The following is a 16,702-nucleotide window of genomic DNA, read 5'->3' as shown; positions in this document are numbered from 1 at the left end:
TCTACCGGGAAATAACCTGTCATCCTACACATTTCTGATTCATTCCTAGAACCCAACACTGCCTGTCAGTTGAGACAGAAGGTAGGAAAAAAGCTAGGTTTACATTAAAGACAAAACAATTAGAACAAGCTCAGAAGGGTCACTTTGGTATGAGTGAAAAGATGATAATCAACTCTCCCATCCACTTATCCAACATGGCAGTAAAAAAGGCACTAAACCATTCTAACAAGGGCAGAGTCCCAGACAGATCAGACAAATCAAACAAAAATAGGCAGAGGCACCAAGTTTTAAAACGATAAGTCATAGTCAGAGACAAGGAAACATGGCCACTTTCCTCTACTACCTATGTTTCTTGAATGGATCAAACTTGCCCAATGAACCAAGAACAATACTAAATACAACATCAGGATACTCATCCTTTGGGATTTTGGTGCATATAATTGGAACCTCTTAAATTAGCACAGAAAGTAACATTAACTCGTTTTTCTTCTCAATGGAACAGACTTCAAATACTCTAATTAGCTACTTTGTTTCAGCTGAAGGGACAGAACTTTCTACTCCTTAATTCAAAAACAAGGGCATTGAATGTTTGCATATTTACCTACAAAATTTTTTTCCAAAAACATAATAGATGCTGAAACAATTATAGACAATATCTGTAAAAGCCATCAAACGGAATTACTGCATGAGCAGATGATCACAAAAAAACTCCTATCTTAAACAAAAACAAAACAAAAACTTCCTTGTAATCTAAACAAAACAAACAAAACTACCTTATCAACTTCTCTCTGTGTTGCGCCTTCCTTTTTCAGTCGTTCTTGTTCGACACACTTCGTATTGTAGTTTTCCTTTGACTTCTGTAAGGCCTGAGTGATACTTTGAATATTTTGCACTGCTTCCAATGTTCCTGAAACTTCTTCTTTAGTCTGTCAAATATCACACAGTTGTCAAAAACAAACCATTTTAATTTTAATGTTAACAAGTGACTGAACATGCATATGAAGAATTAATAACCTTTTTATAAGCTTTGATTTGTTCATCTCCATACTTGTGAACTTCTTTTATTAGCTCTTGTAATCTTCGTACAAGATCCAAGTGACAGCTTGCTAGTTTTTCTGTTGAGGTTTTGAAAACATCCCAAACAGGTGCAAATGTCCTAGAGGAAAAAAATATATATTTAATGCTGATCTGGATTTTCTCCCTTTGATCAGCTACAATTTTTTATAGTGCTACAGTATCAGCAATACATTTACAAAAGTTCAGCTCTGTTCCTAAAACTGAAACAAACAAAATAGCTCCAAACTGCTATAAATTACATTGTTAAATACGTTCCAACTGTACTTGGAATAGTATCTACTAAATTTTCAGTGTGCTGTTTTTCACTCATTAGTCACGTAGGGTCAATACAAGTGAAACGTGGAAGTTCACTCAATCTTCCCTGTCTTCAATACACATGAATGATAAGTGCTATTCCTAAAGATGATGCAAGATCAGCTCAAAAAGAAAAATCTAAAAAACTTTTAACATGGAAAAATATTTCTATGTATATACTTGAATAGCACAAAGAAAAAAAAATTATTTGGCTAGTTGATTTTCCAGTTGTTTTAAATCATCACAGCAGTAAGATGCAGAAAAATATATTGGCAAAGATGGTCTGTGTCTAGAAGTGATTTACTTATCAACAGAGATTAACCATATGGTAAAGGACAGTGGGGTCAGGTCATGCCTCAAATCCGAATTTCTATACTGAATGGACTACTTCAGCTATTCTACAGATATGCTCCTACCACAGTTTCTTGATCAGTGCTGCTGAAAAATCAATACCATAGACAGCCTTTAGATCACTGATGTTCAAGGTTACATGCGGATAATGAACTTCTGAAGAGAAGCAACAACTGGTATCAAACTATCCACTGATGAAAGCTCTCCAAATTTCCAGCTGGGATTATCACAAATTTAAAAAAAAAATCTTTAGCATCATCTAAGAAGTTTGAGCTGCTGGCATTATCTTTCTAATGAAAAAACATCCATTAATCATTCTAACTTTTAAATTCATACCCTGTGTATAAAATTTTAATTAAACTATGGAATAGGCCTATTATTGAAAAGTCTCATTCTTAACACCTCTGAGGACTGCATTAACACTTGAAAAAATAGAAATAATGGAAATAAATTTACTGTCACATTTGCAGACCATATGTTCTCTCCTCACAGGCTTGGGCACACAGAATAGCAAATCATGTTCTTTATCACATCTGAAATGAACTCAACTTTAACCACGGTGGAACGTACAGTTCGTCCGTGTTTTTTTTAACCAGGAGTACTGTTAGAGCTGTACTGTCCCTTCTTTTTCTTTTTTCTGGTCATAGTTGCATGGTAGCTTAAGAACCAATGCTTTTAAAGTGGCAAAGTTACAGCAGCCACTGATCCTTCAACATCATGAATAAAACAGTCAGAATCAAACTTGATTCCTAACACTTATGTAATTAATTATTTCACTTTTATACACACTTACTTACCCAAGTTGTGTGTAATTGCTTGCTGATTTGGCTAGTTTTGTCATTGACCTTGAATACGCCTCCTCTATTGTAGCTCTGTCAACAAAAGCAATCAAAAGCATAATCAATGGAGTTTTGAAGACGGATGAATATGCATTCTAAAAGTGCAGAGCACAGGACTTTTACTTTAGCTGAAAACAGCTACATATTAATGAATCCTCAAAAGGTATATGCAAAAGCACATAAGTATGTTAAAAATCTGACTGAGAACACTACGGCAGAATATTGCTTGGAAATATAAATAAATAAAATCCAAGAGCTCAAGATTTGCATAAGATGATTCCTCTCTTCCCTGTTGTTTTCCCTCTATCTTTAACAGTCCTTAGCAACAATCAGGACAAAGTGACATAACGATCACCTGCATAACATTGTCTAAATACTACAGATTTAGAAAGCAACATCATCAAATATATTTGTAGCAAAAACATTGAAACAAAAAGCTGAACACTTACTAAGCAAGCACATTTGTCCACATCAAATAAAATGGGATTTTGTCTTCACTTTTTGTAGATCTAGGTTGGGGGGGTTAGTATTGTATTTTTTTAACTCTGCTGTTTGAGTTTGGAAAACACTACAGTACAGTGTTCTGTTGTTTGTATTTATTTCTAAAGAAGGTTCTCTCTGCACATACCGATTTCTCTTGGATGTCCTTTTCCCTAAATAAAGTTTAATTACACTTTCCTGAATTCAAAACCACATGTTTACTTGTCTTTTGGAGAGTCAAAATCCAAGGGTCACCATAGATTTCCTTATTAGAGCCTGTGCTGGGGCAACTGCCATGGAATAACAAACACAATGTATCAGACCAGTGACTCCCTGCAAGTCCTTCCTCCACCATAAATGAGATGCATCTTCTTCCCCTCCTTTTACTAAGCTAACGATAGATGCTATTTTAACTTTCTGCCCTAAATCAATACTCAATATGTAGTGTCAGCCTAGATTTGGAATCATCCTGGATTTCAGGAAATACTGTAATTGCCTCTTCTTGAAATTGCAAAAGCTTGAAGTAATTTTCCTACCTGTAATACCTTTATTTGTGGATAGTAGGGGAGAAAAAAAAAAAAAAGGAAGATTAAGAATTTACTTTTCTCTCAATTTACCATGCCTATAATCACTTATTGTTGAGGTATATGTCATTATTTCTCCTTTTCACAGTAACACTTCTCAAGCACAAAGAATTTCCTTTCGAAACAGGAAACAAAGTCGCAGTTGTCACCTGAAACTTTGACAGAGGAGCACATATCTAAATCTACTGAACTTCCAACATAACAGGACAGTCAGCTTTTGGAGAAGGGGATTAAGCATGTTACTTTTAAATGTTTACCAAAGAAAGCTGTATAATACAATAACTTAATTACATTTTAAATCTCACAAACAATTTATAAAATTCTTCACCATGTGCAAATAACTTTCTCCCTTCTTAACCCAAAGGTATCATTTTTAAAGATTTTACTAGCAGTTGTTAATACTCTAATTCTATATCTCTGGTCAAAAACATTGAAAGACTGATATAATTTTTACTACTTAAGAAATTATTCCTTTTCTTCCAAACATGAAGAAAAACTGGGATCAATTTAAATAAACAGCTCAACACTTAATCTGACATTTCTAGCTTTCTACTTTTATTGTTTAAATCAACCTTCAAATTAGAAGTTGGTTATTAATTGATGGTTAACAGTCACTATTCAGTTATAAGTGAATGGAACAAGCCTAGATATTCTTGTAGGATATGAGATACTTTATACTGCTCTTTTTAATATATATATATTGCATGTTACTACAACACATAACAATAAACTTTTAAATAGAAACCACAAATAGTATGTTAGAGCCAGGATTAACAAAGATAAATACTTACCTTTCTCTAATAAAGTCTGCTAATTCTTTTGTTGACAAATGTCCATGTTTCATGTTGTGATACAGGACGTCAAAGCCATTGTTCCTTTCCCCCTAAAGATTAATAAAAAGAAAGTAGAACCATCAAATGCAACATGTTACAGCAATTACAGAACAAAGTATAAAATGTATGCCTTTTAACAACTGATCAAGTTTCATGCTTCATGAACAGAATGGTTATTTCTAATTCCTCAACCTTTCCTGCACCCCCAATAGCTCCATTAGTCCCTACAATCCCTTACATAAAAACACTGGAACCAAAAATTACCTCAGTAGCCAGTACTACCCTCTTTGCCAAACCTAATGGCAACTCTTCTGTTATATATTTCTAGGCTATATTCAAAGCCATTTCTTTTCCGGATTTCTTCAGCTCTCGTATTCTTTTACTCCCTATCTTACTGAAAACATTTAATATTGCCTTCCCCTTCCATTCGCTCATATCTTTCATTATTCCCAATAAAGTGAAATTCAAATTTCAGAATCATCTGATATCCTACCTCCCCAAGTCTTCACACTTCACAGACCTTCTTCTATTTTTTATAAAATTGGTAAAACCACTAATCTCTTCCTTTCTACAGGTAACTTTGCTTGTTCTTAAATTTGGTTTTAAAACTTAAAATACTTTCCAACCAGCTAGGCAAATCTCACCATTAAAACTGGAACACTGTCCTAAACACTAGTTAATAAGCTCAGCCAGCTTATCACTTTGGCACCATGTTGAACTTCCCCCAGAAAGGAGAAAGCAACAATGGGGATTAAAGGAAGGCAAGGCAAGGCATGGCATAACAGCACTGCTGCTGTCCATCTATCCATTCCCCTCCTCCCTTACAAAAGGATCTTCAGATCCGTAATGCCACTGTTACAAATGACACAGTAGTACTGCCCTCAGGAAAGCTGCACGTATGTTCAGAGTGGAACAGAAGGAAAGATGGGAAGTAGGATCGTGGACTTCTCACAATGGCAGCTCTACATTTCCAGCGAGAGGAGCCTGAGGATATGGTCATACATCCCGCCAATCATTTCTGTCTCTTTTGTTCTGAAACAACTTGTTTGGGCACCCACAAGGTACATAGGATCAGGGAACTTATACAGCTGAAAAATAAAGCTGGCAAATAAAATTCAGTGATCCAGATCACTATGAGGACACAAACAGCTGCACTGCTACAGCAGAAGAAGTGGGAGCAGAAAGCTTGGGGCAGGCAGCGATTTGCCAACCTAAGTAAGTGGAAGCAGCTACAGGTGAATGAAGAACTTTGCAGCAGCCACAGGAGTAGCCCCACATGTTAAATGTGAAGAATATTAGGTAATACAGCAGTCTTATCATTAACATAAGAAGCTCACTTAGAGGATACCACACATATACACAAATAAATTCACAAGTAACAGATGAATGAAGGCAATTGGATTCAGACTGCTATCCAGAATTATTAGCTTTGTTTCAAGCATTTAAAAAATATAAAATGAATGTTCCTAAGGTTGCAGTAAGTTGTAACCTGAAAAAGTTAATCAAAATGCAGATCAGTTCAGCATAACTGCAATTACAGAAAGGTCTGTGAAAACTACTAGCAGAGCTAAACTGAATATACTAAAATATAGCAAAGAGAACTATCTACAGAATATGGATTTTACAAGTTTGACAAAAAAGGATAAGAACACAACTTAGTAGGAAATATGTAAATTGTGCTTTTATTTTTGTGATGTCTTACTATTTCAAGTACTAGTCTAACTGTAAAAGTTCAATAAGCTGTTTGGAGCAATTAATGATACCAAATACAGTGCTCTACAAACAAGTTTTTAAATACTCCGCATGTGGGGAATACAACTAAGAACTAATAACTAACAAATTATGTTTGAGGAAGCCAGATCTAATTTTATTACAAGTAAGATCTCTGCAAAAATAAAACAGTTTCAACACCCTTTCTGTGATATCTAACCACCTTTCCTCACAGTTTGAGGCACAGAATAATTTTCATTACTGGTGCAGCTATAGGTACCTTATTAACTTTCTGTATTTACTCTATATAAAGCCTGATGAACGCTATCACATTACTGAAATGCCAGAATGACTCTATAAGACCTCACTGATATTTTCAATTATGATATACAACTAAATTCTTCTTTAACCACTCTGAAGTTATTATTGCATCCAAATCCAGAGAAAAACATTTACCCGTAAGTTAAGCACTTCTTCCAGAAAAATTAATAAAATGCTCCCTTACGAACTGTTCTCTCTTTCCCTGGCTTTAATGCGTTTCTTCTACATAAGCCAATACATTGCACACAATGTGCTGAACACAGACTGCTTATAAACTTTTAAAGTGTCTTTTCATAATGAGGTAGCTTTTAATCTCCTCTATACTGGAGCTCCATAAATTTCCTGCCTGTTTAGAAATACAGGAAGGGTAGCGTAGCCATGACCCAGCATCTGGCTGCAGTCTTCCTGAGGACTGATAATCTATCACAAAAGTAACTTTGCATAGCTTTACAAAATGGCACGATTCAGAACAACCAAATCCCATCATCTTCTTGTTCCCTAACTGTAAGTGAAATTTACTGCAAAGAAACTAACTTTTCCACTTAAGTGAAGTTTTCTTGTCAGTCCTACTTGTTCTTGACCTGATGTCAACAACAGAAAGCACAGCAGAGAAACAGAACAGATATTTTCCAAATTAAAAAAATCCCCTGAAAGCCACATCTTTTCTATGTTATCAATAGTTATTAATCCAAGAAATTACGTGAAAGATACATTAAGGTTTAAACAAAGCAGCAAGACTCCCAGAACTGAGAGACTATGTGGTTTAAATTTGGCACAGCTCTAAAACCTGTTTTCACTTACTAATACAATGCCAAGTGTCAGACTACCTTACCAATATCAGGCTCTGCCTACAAACACACACGTCTAGACTTCAAAACTGCACATTAACTGTTCAATTATTTACAGATTACATGATCAAGAGTTCTGATAATTAACCTGATAACAATTCTATAAATTATGCATTTTCCACTCATCTCTGGAGACATATACCTAACTATGTCAAATATGGTATGATATCTCACTGCAGAGAGCAGACTTTTTTTGCATAGGAAAAGCTATACAGTCCATCCACAACTACTTTATTTAGTAGTTATTTTTATGAAGACTGACTCAAATATTCATATACTGATCAGAATTAAGATTTTGTATTTAGGATAAAGACAGAGATATATGCTGTGACTAAGCAGAAAAAAGGTGGCTGAATTTAAGAAAAACAAATACATATACTGTGTATGCATACATATGGCAACAAGCCTTTTTTTGGTTGTTTTTCCTCAGCATGCCCCCAATATGTTGTGCAAAATTCTGTAGATGGAAGCTGTATATCAAGCTAATTTTTCTTCATTAAGCGTTTTTATCCCCTAACTCCTGACACCAACAGCAATAGCTGGGGTCACTGAAAGTCCAGTACTAGCCTACTTAAAAATAAATAAATGCAGCAGACCACTGAGGGAACGGAGACCTTCCACTCCCATTCAGAAGCAATTACCATTGACTGCTATGACAGAAAGCCAGTGAAGTCAGATGCAGATTTCTCTAGCAGTTGCCTAGATCTTGGAGAAAGGAGAGCCTCTTTCATCATGGATAATACCCTATGCGGTTATATGCAACGTACTTCCAGATCAGTTTGACAGACCATTCTGTGAATATCATTTGGGGGGTAAAATGTCATCTGTTGAGGATGACGCTGTCATAACTTTGCAAAAACAACTGTAAAACTGTGTATGAGAATGTACAATTTAAGTGGTCCTCTCTCCATGTAGTCTCTGTTTAATTATTTAGAATTTTATTAGCAGTTTTCTCCTTTTTCCCTAGAACTAACAAAATTCCTTTCAGAAGCTGGTGTTCTTTTTGAGGTTTACCATTTGGCAATGCCGTAAAAGAGTAGATGTAACATATATGCCTCCTGACAGCAAGCCATAGGAGGAAAGACTTCTAATATAAGTAAACACCTCATTTAAATAAGCCTACAATAAGACACTACTGACCACTTTATATACAAAATAAATTAGAATCACAGAAAGAGAGGGCAGAGAGTCCTTCCATTTCCCTTCATCAAAAACTAACTGCTATGATTTTCTCATGGAAATGAAAGTAACCCTGTCAGCAACTGTCAAGTCAGAATTCAGTATTTCCATGACTTGTGCATAACAGGAAACAGATTACAGGAACTCCCTGTTTTGCTAAACTATTTTTATTAGACTTTAAAATTTTTTAAGAATACATTTTTGTTTCTACATATAAAGATAATTCTGAATTTAAAACCTACATTTGGTATAGTAAACAGAAATTTGGGTGAATCTGTAGCAGTATTTATTTCCTGTTTCTGATCAATTTGTATATGTACAGGCTCTCTCTGCTTTGGACTAAAACCTTTCAACAGTAATGCATATTAGTGCAAAAAGCTAATATTCTCTATCTAGCATGCTCTTTTTACCTAATGTAAACAAATGTTTCTCAATTATTAAGGTTATTCTAAAGTCTCCATGACCGGTCAGATATTTATTACTCATTTAGTCAGTGGGAGAAGAAAGAAGAGGACAGCTGCAAACACTGTTTTGACAGCAAAACTTAGCAGGTGAGACATTAAAAGGCACGTGTACTTAAACACCTTTTGATTTTGGTCAAACTTCAGAAGACTGACCAGAGAAGTTCAGATAAAGATAGTTTTTTCCTAACCAAGTTCAGCAAAGTAAGAAACATTCAACAATAGGTGAATTGCCATCATTTTAACCCATGCTTTTATAACCTATGTTAGTAGTGGCTCAGTATGCATGATCATCCTTCACCACTATTCAGCCTTCCAAACATGATCACATTACCACATTGCATTGAAGGAACAGAACAGAATGAGAAAACTATACTTTTTATTATAAATCACTTAAGTCATAGCCTTTAATCCTTTTTTAAAATAGCCTCTCAAGCCCACAAATTATTCTCTAGGAATGGGCAAGCAAGCACTTGAGCTGCAACATTCAGAAATGTTGTTTCAACTTAATTACAAAGATTTTTTTTCAACCATAAAAAGTGTTGATCTATCTAGATCTCATTTTATGAGCATTTGAAGTAAATTAATCTCCAAAATTTAATATTCAAATCCTAGTTTTGATGTACCATTATAGCCTTACTGAACAGGAGGCTAATAAAAAAAATTGAAGTAGTAAGCAAAACAAAAATAATCTTCTAGGAGGTATGCATACTTTAATGAATTCTTGTTCTTACGGTTTTGGTCATTACTCCATTTATTAAAAACAACAATCCCATACAGATCAGGAGAACCCCAGCCAGGCTGTCCTAAAATGGCTTTCTACACTTGTGTTGAAAGCACAACTATAAAGTAACCTTTTTATCCAAAAAGGAGCCTAGCACCCAAATTACTCATCCATATTTCCCTATATTCCACCAGAATGAATGAATACACAGCATCTAATGGTTTGTTAAGCACAAACTAATTCTTAAACTTCTTGCTAGGTTTTAGGCCACAGATAGCTATTGGTCATACTAAAAACCCACAGGTAATTTTGAAAATCTTTTCAAGCTGAGTAAAATTGCTGAACCCAAAATATTAAATGCTGTCACTTGAGTTAAACAAATCATATTTAGCCTCTGTTATTCATGTTTTCAACCTTACAACTGCATATGGCAAACATGATATATTAGTGAAATATGACCAAAAAAGAGCCCCTCGTTTGATGAATGCTAAACTTTACATGTATACAAAAAGGAAAAGCCTAGAAGAGAATGAATATGGGCAATAAAGTTACTTGCTTCAAGAAAAATGTCTATCTTTTGCCTCTTGTTTTGCTCAGTTCCTGAGAGGCTGTCCTACAGCTAGTTTTACACTTAAAAGTACCGCCCACACTACAATGTCAGTTGGGGTATGAAAAAACCCACACCCCTAATCAACATACTATGCATGCAAGAATCCAAATAAAGATAATTCTTCTAGCATAAAAGTCCTTTCAATCGCAAAACGTTGTCTGTTTCAAGAAAGTTCCAGAGCTGAACCAATATGCCAACTAATAACTGCAGACAACCAATCCGTTGGGGGGGGGGGGGGGGAGGGGGAGGAGCACAACCCCCTTTTATTAGCAAGGCACAAGATTAAACACTCCACAACAAAATCAGGAGATTCTGAAAGTTAAAACAGCCATGCAATACCTGGTTGTATTGCAAAACAACATTTAACAGCATTGTATTCTTCGTGACATAAAATATGAGAGGAATAGAGGATATCTGTGACTAAATAACCTTCCTGAGAAAAAAACGACCGCAAGAATTGCATTCAAAACTAAAAAAGTTCAAATTAGGTATTTTCTGAAACTATATGCAGCTTTTCAACAACTGTAAGATTTGATTAACACAGCTTACAAAATACCTTATTTGACTATTAATTTACAAATATTAATGTAACAGAACAATAGACTGTATGTTCATACCCTGTTTAACTATTAATTTACAAATATTAGTGTAACAGAATGATAGATTGGGAGTTCATTCCTGTACTTCTAAAATGAAAGTTACAAATAATAACAATAAAAATCCTCTTTACCTACACGCTTTGGAAGACATATACTATTCGTTATGGTTTATTCATTCATACTGTTGACTTGTTTTCATTCACTCCTAAAGGAGTAAGACTTTAATGAAATAAAGCAATGGAACTTCACCTAACCCCAAGTAAACTTAAAATAAACTCATTTTAGATGCTCTGATAAACACTGCTGTCATGTTGTTTAAACTATTACTGCTTCCTACTGTTTAAAATGAGTTTATTTAATTTACCATGGACACTGTATACGTGAAAATATTCTTCTGATAAATATTACAGTGTTATGTTTTTCAAAGTTAGCTATCAGTAGTTAATTTTCAATTACACTGTCTCTGAAAGACCTATAAAAATTGAGAGCATCTGTCACGCTATGAAGGTTTGATAGTTTGATAGATGCTCATCAGCATCTAAAAGTATAAAAAAGTAGTTGCCTGATGACCCAGGCAACACAAACATCATCTTCAGTTTGAAAAGTTTTGAGCAAGTCTAAAAACAAAAGGGATCTGACAATTTCAATTTCTTTCTTCCAGTTTCAATAAATTAAAGGTCAGTTCCAGAGAAGCTCTATGCACTTGGAGGAGGACATATATATTTTTTCTGAATATGTAGATAATTAAAAATATTTACATGAAAAAGAGGGAAAGTTTCCAGCCATGTGAAATGCACAAACACAGAGGGAGAAAACTCAACAAATATTGTACAACAGCTCTCCTGAAATTGAGCATCCAACTAAATGCCAAACAGATGAGTAGCCATGCCTAAACATATGAATGAAAATCCAAATGGAAGCATGACAAGTCTCCATGTCAAGCATATTACATAAGCGCATAAGAGAATGTGTCTTATATTTATTAGAATAAGTCTCTTCACAAAGTTGTTGGACAATTAACTCTGGATATGGCCAGTTCTTACATGTTACAAAAGCTCCTGGAAAGAAAGGAATCTTCCTCACAACCATATTCTCAAAAGCTACAGGTAACATTAAGTAATTAACAAATAAGGGGAATAAGTCAAAGCTAATTTAAACACACATTTTTAGATCACAAAATTCCCAGAGCTGACATACACAGCATTAGGAAGAGACCAGTTTTCAGCTACACATAGAACTTCTAACAATTTTATCAAATTAATTTAAAAAAATAGGAAATATATATTGGCTTAGAAGTGACTTATTTTGGTTAACTTAATACAGTTTAATAGATTTTCAATAACAAGAGTATCACCTGCACCGTTCAACCAATCAATTCAAAATCAAACTTACGTCAAAGCTTGTGCAATACTTCCCAAGTAGTGCTAAGAAAGCAGTAAGCCAATGATAATAAATGCTTTTTATTCTACTGTACTGGTATCAGTGTACTCAAAGTGACAAAACCTAATTATGTATAATGGAAATAACTTATGAAAGTCATCCCTTTAAATTACATCATTGCTTTGATATAGCACATACATAGCAGCAAGCACCCAATGTTTTATGACAACAACCTAATTAGGAGTTGGGAATGTTTGGTCATGTGACTTGAATGCCTGAAACTCAGTCATAAGAATCAAAGCCAAAGAATCAAAGCCATTTATAGTCTGTACTATTTGTTCATAATTTTTGATACCACAAAAAAAGTCCTACTGACTTTGAAAACCGCTGCTCTAAAGTACTGAACTATATTGCGTATTTGCAGACCCCTATATTTTTCAAGTTGCAGAAAAGCCTGTGTACTTCAGCTTTACATGTCCTGAAAATAGCTTTGTTTATCTTTCAATGACCTCTTAGAAGCAGTTGACAGGTCCAAAACCATCTTGGAAAAAGCACGTTTTTCTTACAATCCCTACAAAAATAACTGCAACTACTCAAATAACCTGTAAAAGCAATACAATGTGAAAATCTGTAATGATAAACTACAAGACTATTACTATAAAGAAACTAAGATTTGTTTTGTTTACATGAGAGTATTTTTCAGGAAGTTCTTAAAAGAGAACAGTGCGTAAGAAACAGATATACATTCATGTATATGTCACTCTGCTCTTCTCAAGAAGTCAGATAAGCCCCTCAAGTTTCTGATCTCTTTTCCTACCAATTACAGAAAGTTATCGAATCAGTAAAGGACCTTCTAAAGCAGAAGGTCCAGAGTTCAATTTCCAATGCACAATTTCAGGGGAAAATTAATGACAGCATGTACATGTATAATTAAACATTAATTATACTGTGTAGATTCATTTTCATGTCAATACTTCATAGAGCATAAGTACCCCATTTCATAGATGAGGGAACTGATATAAGAAAGCAGAAGGTTTTGCCCAGTGCTACCCAGAAGGCCAAGGCAAAAGCGAGAAACAGGACACAATTCTTCTGAAGTTCTATGCAATACTGCAATGAAATATTGATTTCTTTTATTTTCTAGTCATTACACATTCAGTGTATTTCCACAGCAAACTTCTAAGTTTCACCTTAATTCTGTCACCATATTTCAAAGCATATAAAGGGCTTGTATTCCGTATCTTACAAAGTACTACAGTAACAGTTCTGAACAATAAACCATTCTGAAAAGTTGACCAAAATGGACAAACCTAATGACTCAAAATGCACAAATCTGTATTTATGTCTGGTTCCCAGGACCTGTAAAAACTCATTACTTTCAGACATAAAACCCATCATATTTAGACACCACAGTTATTCTTAGAAGATATTTACCCACATCAACAGGGAAGCAGCAATCCTTTACTTTTTATTTTACTTCTAAACAAAAGAAAACCCTGTCCATGGTATTGCAGATGCTTCTTTGTCAAATTTTCAAGTTTCAGAGCTTGTCTAGTGTCTTTGTCATAACTGCAAGGCAAGCAAGAAGAGTATGCTTGTCTTCCTACTTTAAGACATTTTTGGAGGTAGATGAACTGTGCTAACAGAAGAAAACCTCCTTCTCTTGGCACTCATTGCTGAACCCACACTAGGAGTCTTGCCAACCTAGCTATAAGGCAGGTTTGTAGACCAGTAAGGGAGAATGGGAGGGGGGGTTGAGTACATGTCTACTATCTCATATTTGCTGGTAGCATTTATGAAGACACAGACAGGGCAACAGAATGTGTGGGAATGGCCCACTACCTTTACTGATCTAACAGTATTACTGACTTACTACCAGCATAAAACACAGTTGACCCCACAAACAGCTAAAAGAACATACCAAAGTTTTGTTAAACAACACATTTAAATTGAAAAATGTTTGATTTCACTTGAGATAGCTGAATAAAAACTACTACTTTATTCCTAGTAGAAAATATTAATTTTTAGAATGAAAGTGTGAATTTTTATATTAAAATAATTTATTGTCTTAGATAAAGAAAATATTCACGCTAGTTTAATAACCCTCTCCAACAGAGAAGCTTCAAACTAAACAGATTCATATGAGATAGCAAATCTAATATTTTGTTTCATTGAATTTTAATATTCTGTCTAAAAGAAGAGTTAGAATAAAAAGTCAAAGTTAAATGTAAGGCTTCCAACAAAGGACAAAACCAGGCTTGTGCTACGCTTTATTTTTAAGAATAATATATTGTATTTGTGAAATTAGTTTCCTCTAAACACTGAAAATGTGCTATTTATGTAGAAAAAGCAGACAGATCTAAAGTATTTTCTCCTCTTCCTATTTCTGTATTGTCAAATATTTACATTTACATTTTCCTTGCTAGTTGGTAGAGACGCATATTAAAAACTAACCATACAGTAAAGCAGCAGAGCTGTAAACTGCCTGATGATTACAAGAACACTTATTTTAATGTTTCAGTCCAGAGGCATCTGCAATGAACACAAGTTTTAATTCATGTGAGGCTGAATAAGAATTCAAATTCGTATTTTAAGCTTTTCTCCATAGAAATGTATCTACTCATTTAAAAAATGCCTATCTACAAAGACGACTGACAAACTATGTTTCTAAAGCAGGCTGGAAGATCTGTTGTTTCTCTGGCTGGCTGCTGCTCAGGCTGTACCTTCTGACACGCAGACAGCAATGAGTTTTCGGTACAGAGGAATCAAGCTCGGAAGCGCAGTTTTGCGCGTGCATGCTGCGAACGCAGAACAGCACAGGCAGTGCTGCTTCCCCCAAACAGCTGCATTGTTTGGGAAGCTTAAGGGAAAGAGGCCAGACTTCAGCCGAAGCCACGCTGAACGAGACCCCCCAGCCAAGGGTCGCCGGTTCGTGGCCGGCACGTCCCTCGACACCGGCGTCCAGCCACCCCCCGCGGACCCCCGCACAGCGGCGCCGGGCGAGGCGGGGGCACGGCGCGACAGTCCCCGCGCCCCGCCGCAGGCTGCGCCGCTGCCGGCCGAGCGGCCGCTCCGCTGGCGCCGCCGCCGCCGCCGCCCCCCGGGAGCGCGCAGCGGCGGCGCGCGCAGGCACCCCGCGTCTCCCCGGCCCGCCGCCGCCGCCGCCGCCAGCCGCGCCGCCGCAAGGCCCCAGACCAGTCGCCGGGGTGGCGGAAGGGCCGAGGCGGTTTCTCCGGAGAGACCCCGGCTGCCCCGTGTCCTGCTCTGCCCCGTCCCGCCCCCGCCCCGTGCCACCCCGTCCCTACCCAGAAGCTCTCCACGAAGTACGCCATCATCATCCCGCCGCCGCCCCGGCCCCCGCTGAGCGCGGCCCGGCCCCGACCGCCTCAGCCGCCGGAGGAAACAGGCGCCGCCGCGCCGCACCGCCCTTCCCGTTACGCTGCGACCGCCCCCTTCCACACGGCTTCGCCGCCCCCGGCCCCCGCGCCAGCGCGCATGCGCCGCCGCTCCTGCGCAGGCGCCTCGCATTCCTCCCCCGCCCGGGCGGAGGAGCGGCGCGCGCATGCCCGCAGCGCGCGGTGCCGGCGCCACACCTGGCGCGCGGCCGTGGCGCGGCCGTTGGGCTGCTCACCTGGCGGGGGGGGGCGGTTGCGGGCCCCGCGCCGGAGCCGTTGGTGCCGCTCCGCAGCGCCGAAACCACTGCGGTTTGTTAGGTGCAACGGGGAGACACGAATTCAGGTCCGCCGTGCCGGCATCCCAAGCTCGAGAACAGACACGAACAGAAGACTGAAGCGCAGCTTGGATATTTGCCCAAGGTTGCAACTCCACAGCACAAGGACGCTTGTGAGACAACTGGATCCTATAGTTTCTGTACACTCAATACATAAGGCCTATGTGTAGTTTCTAGGTATTAAAAGAATAACTACTGTGGCTTCATCATATCTAGAGAAACCTCCTCTTCCGAATGTCCTCTGTTCTCCCTTTTGCCAAAGGGCTCCGAGTTGTGAAAGGAGCAGCCAGCGTATGGTGTGTGTGTGCGGGGGGGTGGGGGGTGGGGGTAAAACACTTCTCCAAAAGCGCACACACAAGCTGGTAATTGCAGTCCACAATGACTTCACTTCTCAGAAGTGAATAAACCCTAATCCATAAAAACAGAAATATACTTACAGAAGACAGCTTTAGGAGAAAACAATTAACCTGTACAAAAGAGGAATGTTTTTCTGTTGAACTGTTCTCCCAGTTCTCCAGTCCTGTCAGTAAAATAGGAAATAGCATTTCACTGCCTCACACAGTTGTTGCAAAGGGGAAGGGAAAAGAAACCCCAAACACCTAACAGCTTAGGAATGCTAAAATTTAATATTGTTGGGCTACTTAAGTCCTCTAGATCCACATGGACCTAAAGGTCTTCAGGC

General features: G+C 37.5%; 1 protein-coding gene across 3 annotated transcripts in view; it reads right to left on the bottom strand.

Moving 5' to 3' along the window:
* FCHO2 (FCH and mu domain containing endocytic adaptor 2) overlaps window positions 1-15,695 on the bottom strand; it is an 86,019-nt gene extending 70,324 nt beyond the window's left edge. For all 3 annotated transcript variants that reach the window (XM_067316195.1, XM_067316196.1, XM_067316197.1), the window contains exons 1-5: window positions 15,596-15,695; window positions 4,417-4,508; window positions 2,520-2,594; window positions 1,015-1,156; window positions 774-926 (exon numbers count right to left, since the gene is read on the bottom strand). In XM_067316195.1, coding sequence (XP_067172296.1) covers window positions 774-926; window positions 1,015-1,156; window positions 2,520-2,594; window positions 4,417-4,508; window positions 15,596-15,628 — 495 coding nt within the window. In that variant the 5' untranslated portion in view covers window positions 15,629-15,695. The remainder of the gene's footprint in view (window positions 1-773; window positions 927-1,014; window positions 1,157-2,519; window positions 2,595-4,416; window positions 4,509-15,595) is intronic.
* Between the last annotated feature and the right edge of the window lie 1,007 nt (window positions 15,696-16,702).

The sequence above is a fragment of the Apteryx mantelli genome, chromosome Z (assembly GCF_036417845.1).
Source record: "Apteryx mantelli isolate bAptMan1 chromosome Z, bAptMan1.hap1, whole genome shotgun sequence".
NCBI lineage: Eukaryota > Metazoa > Chordata > Aves > Apterygiformes > Apterygidae > Apteryx > Apteryx mantelli.
Note: the sequence above shows the minus strand (reverse complement) of the source record. Positions and strands in the feature narration are given on the sequence as shown.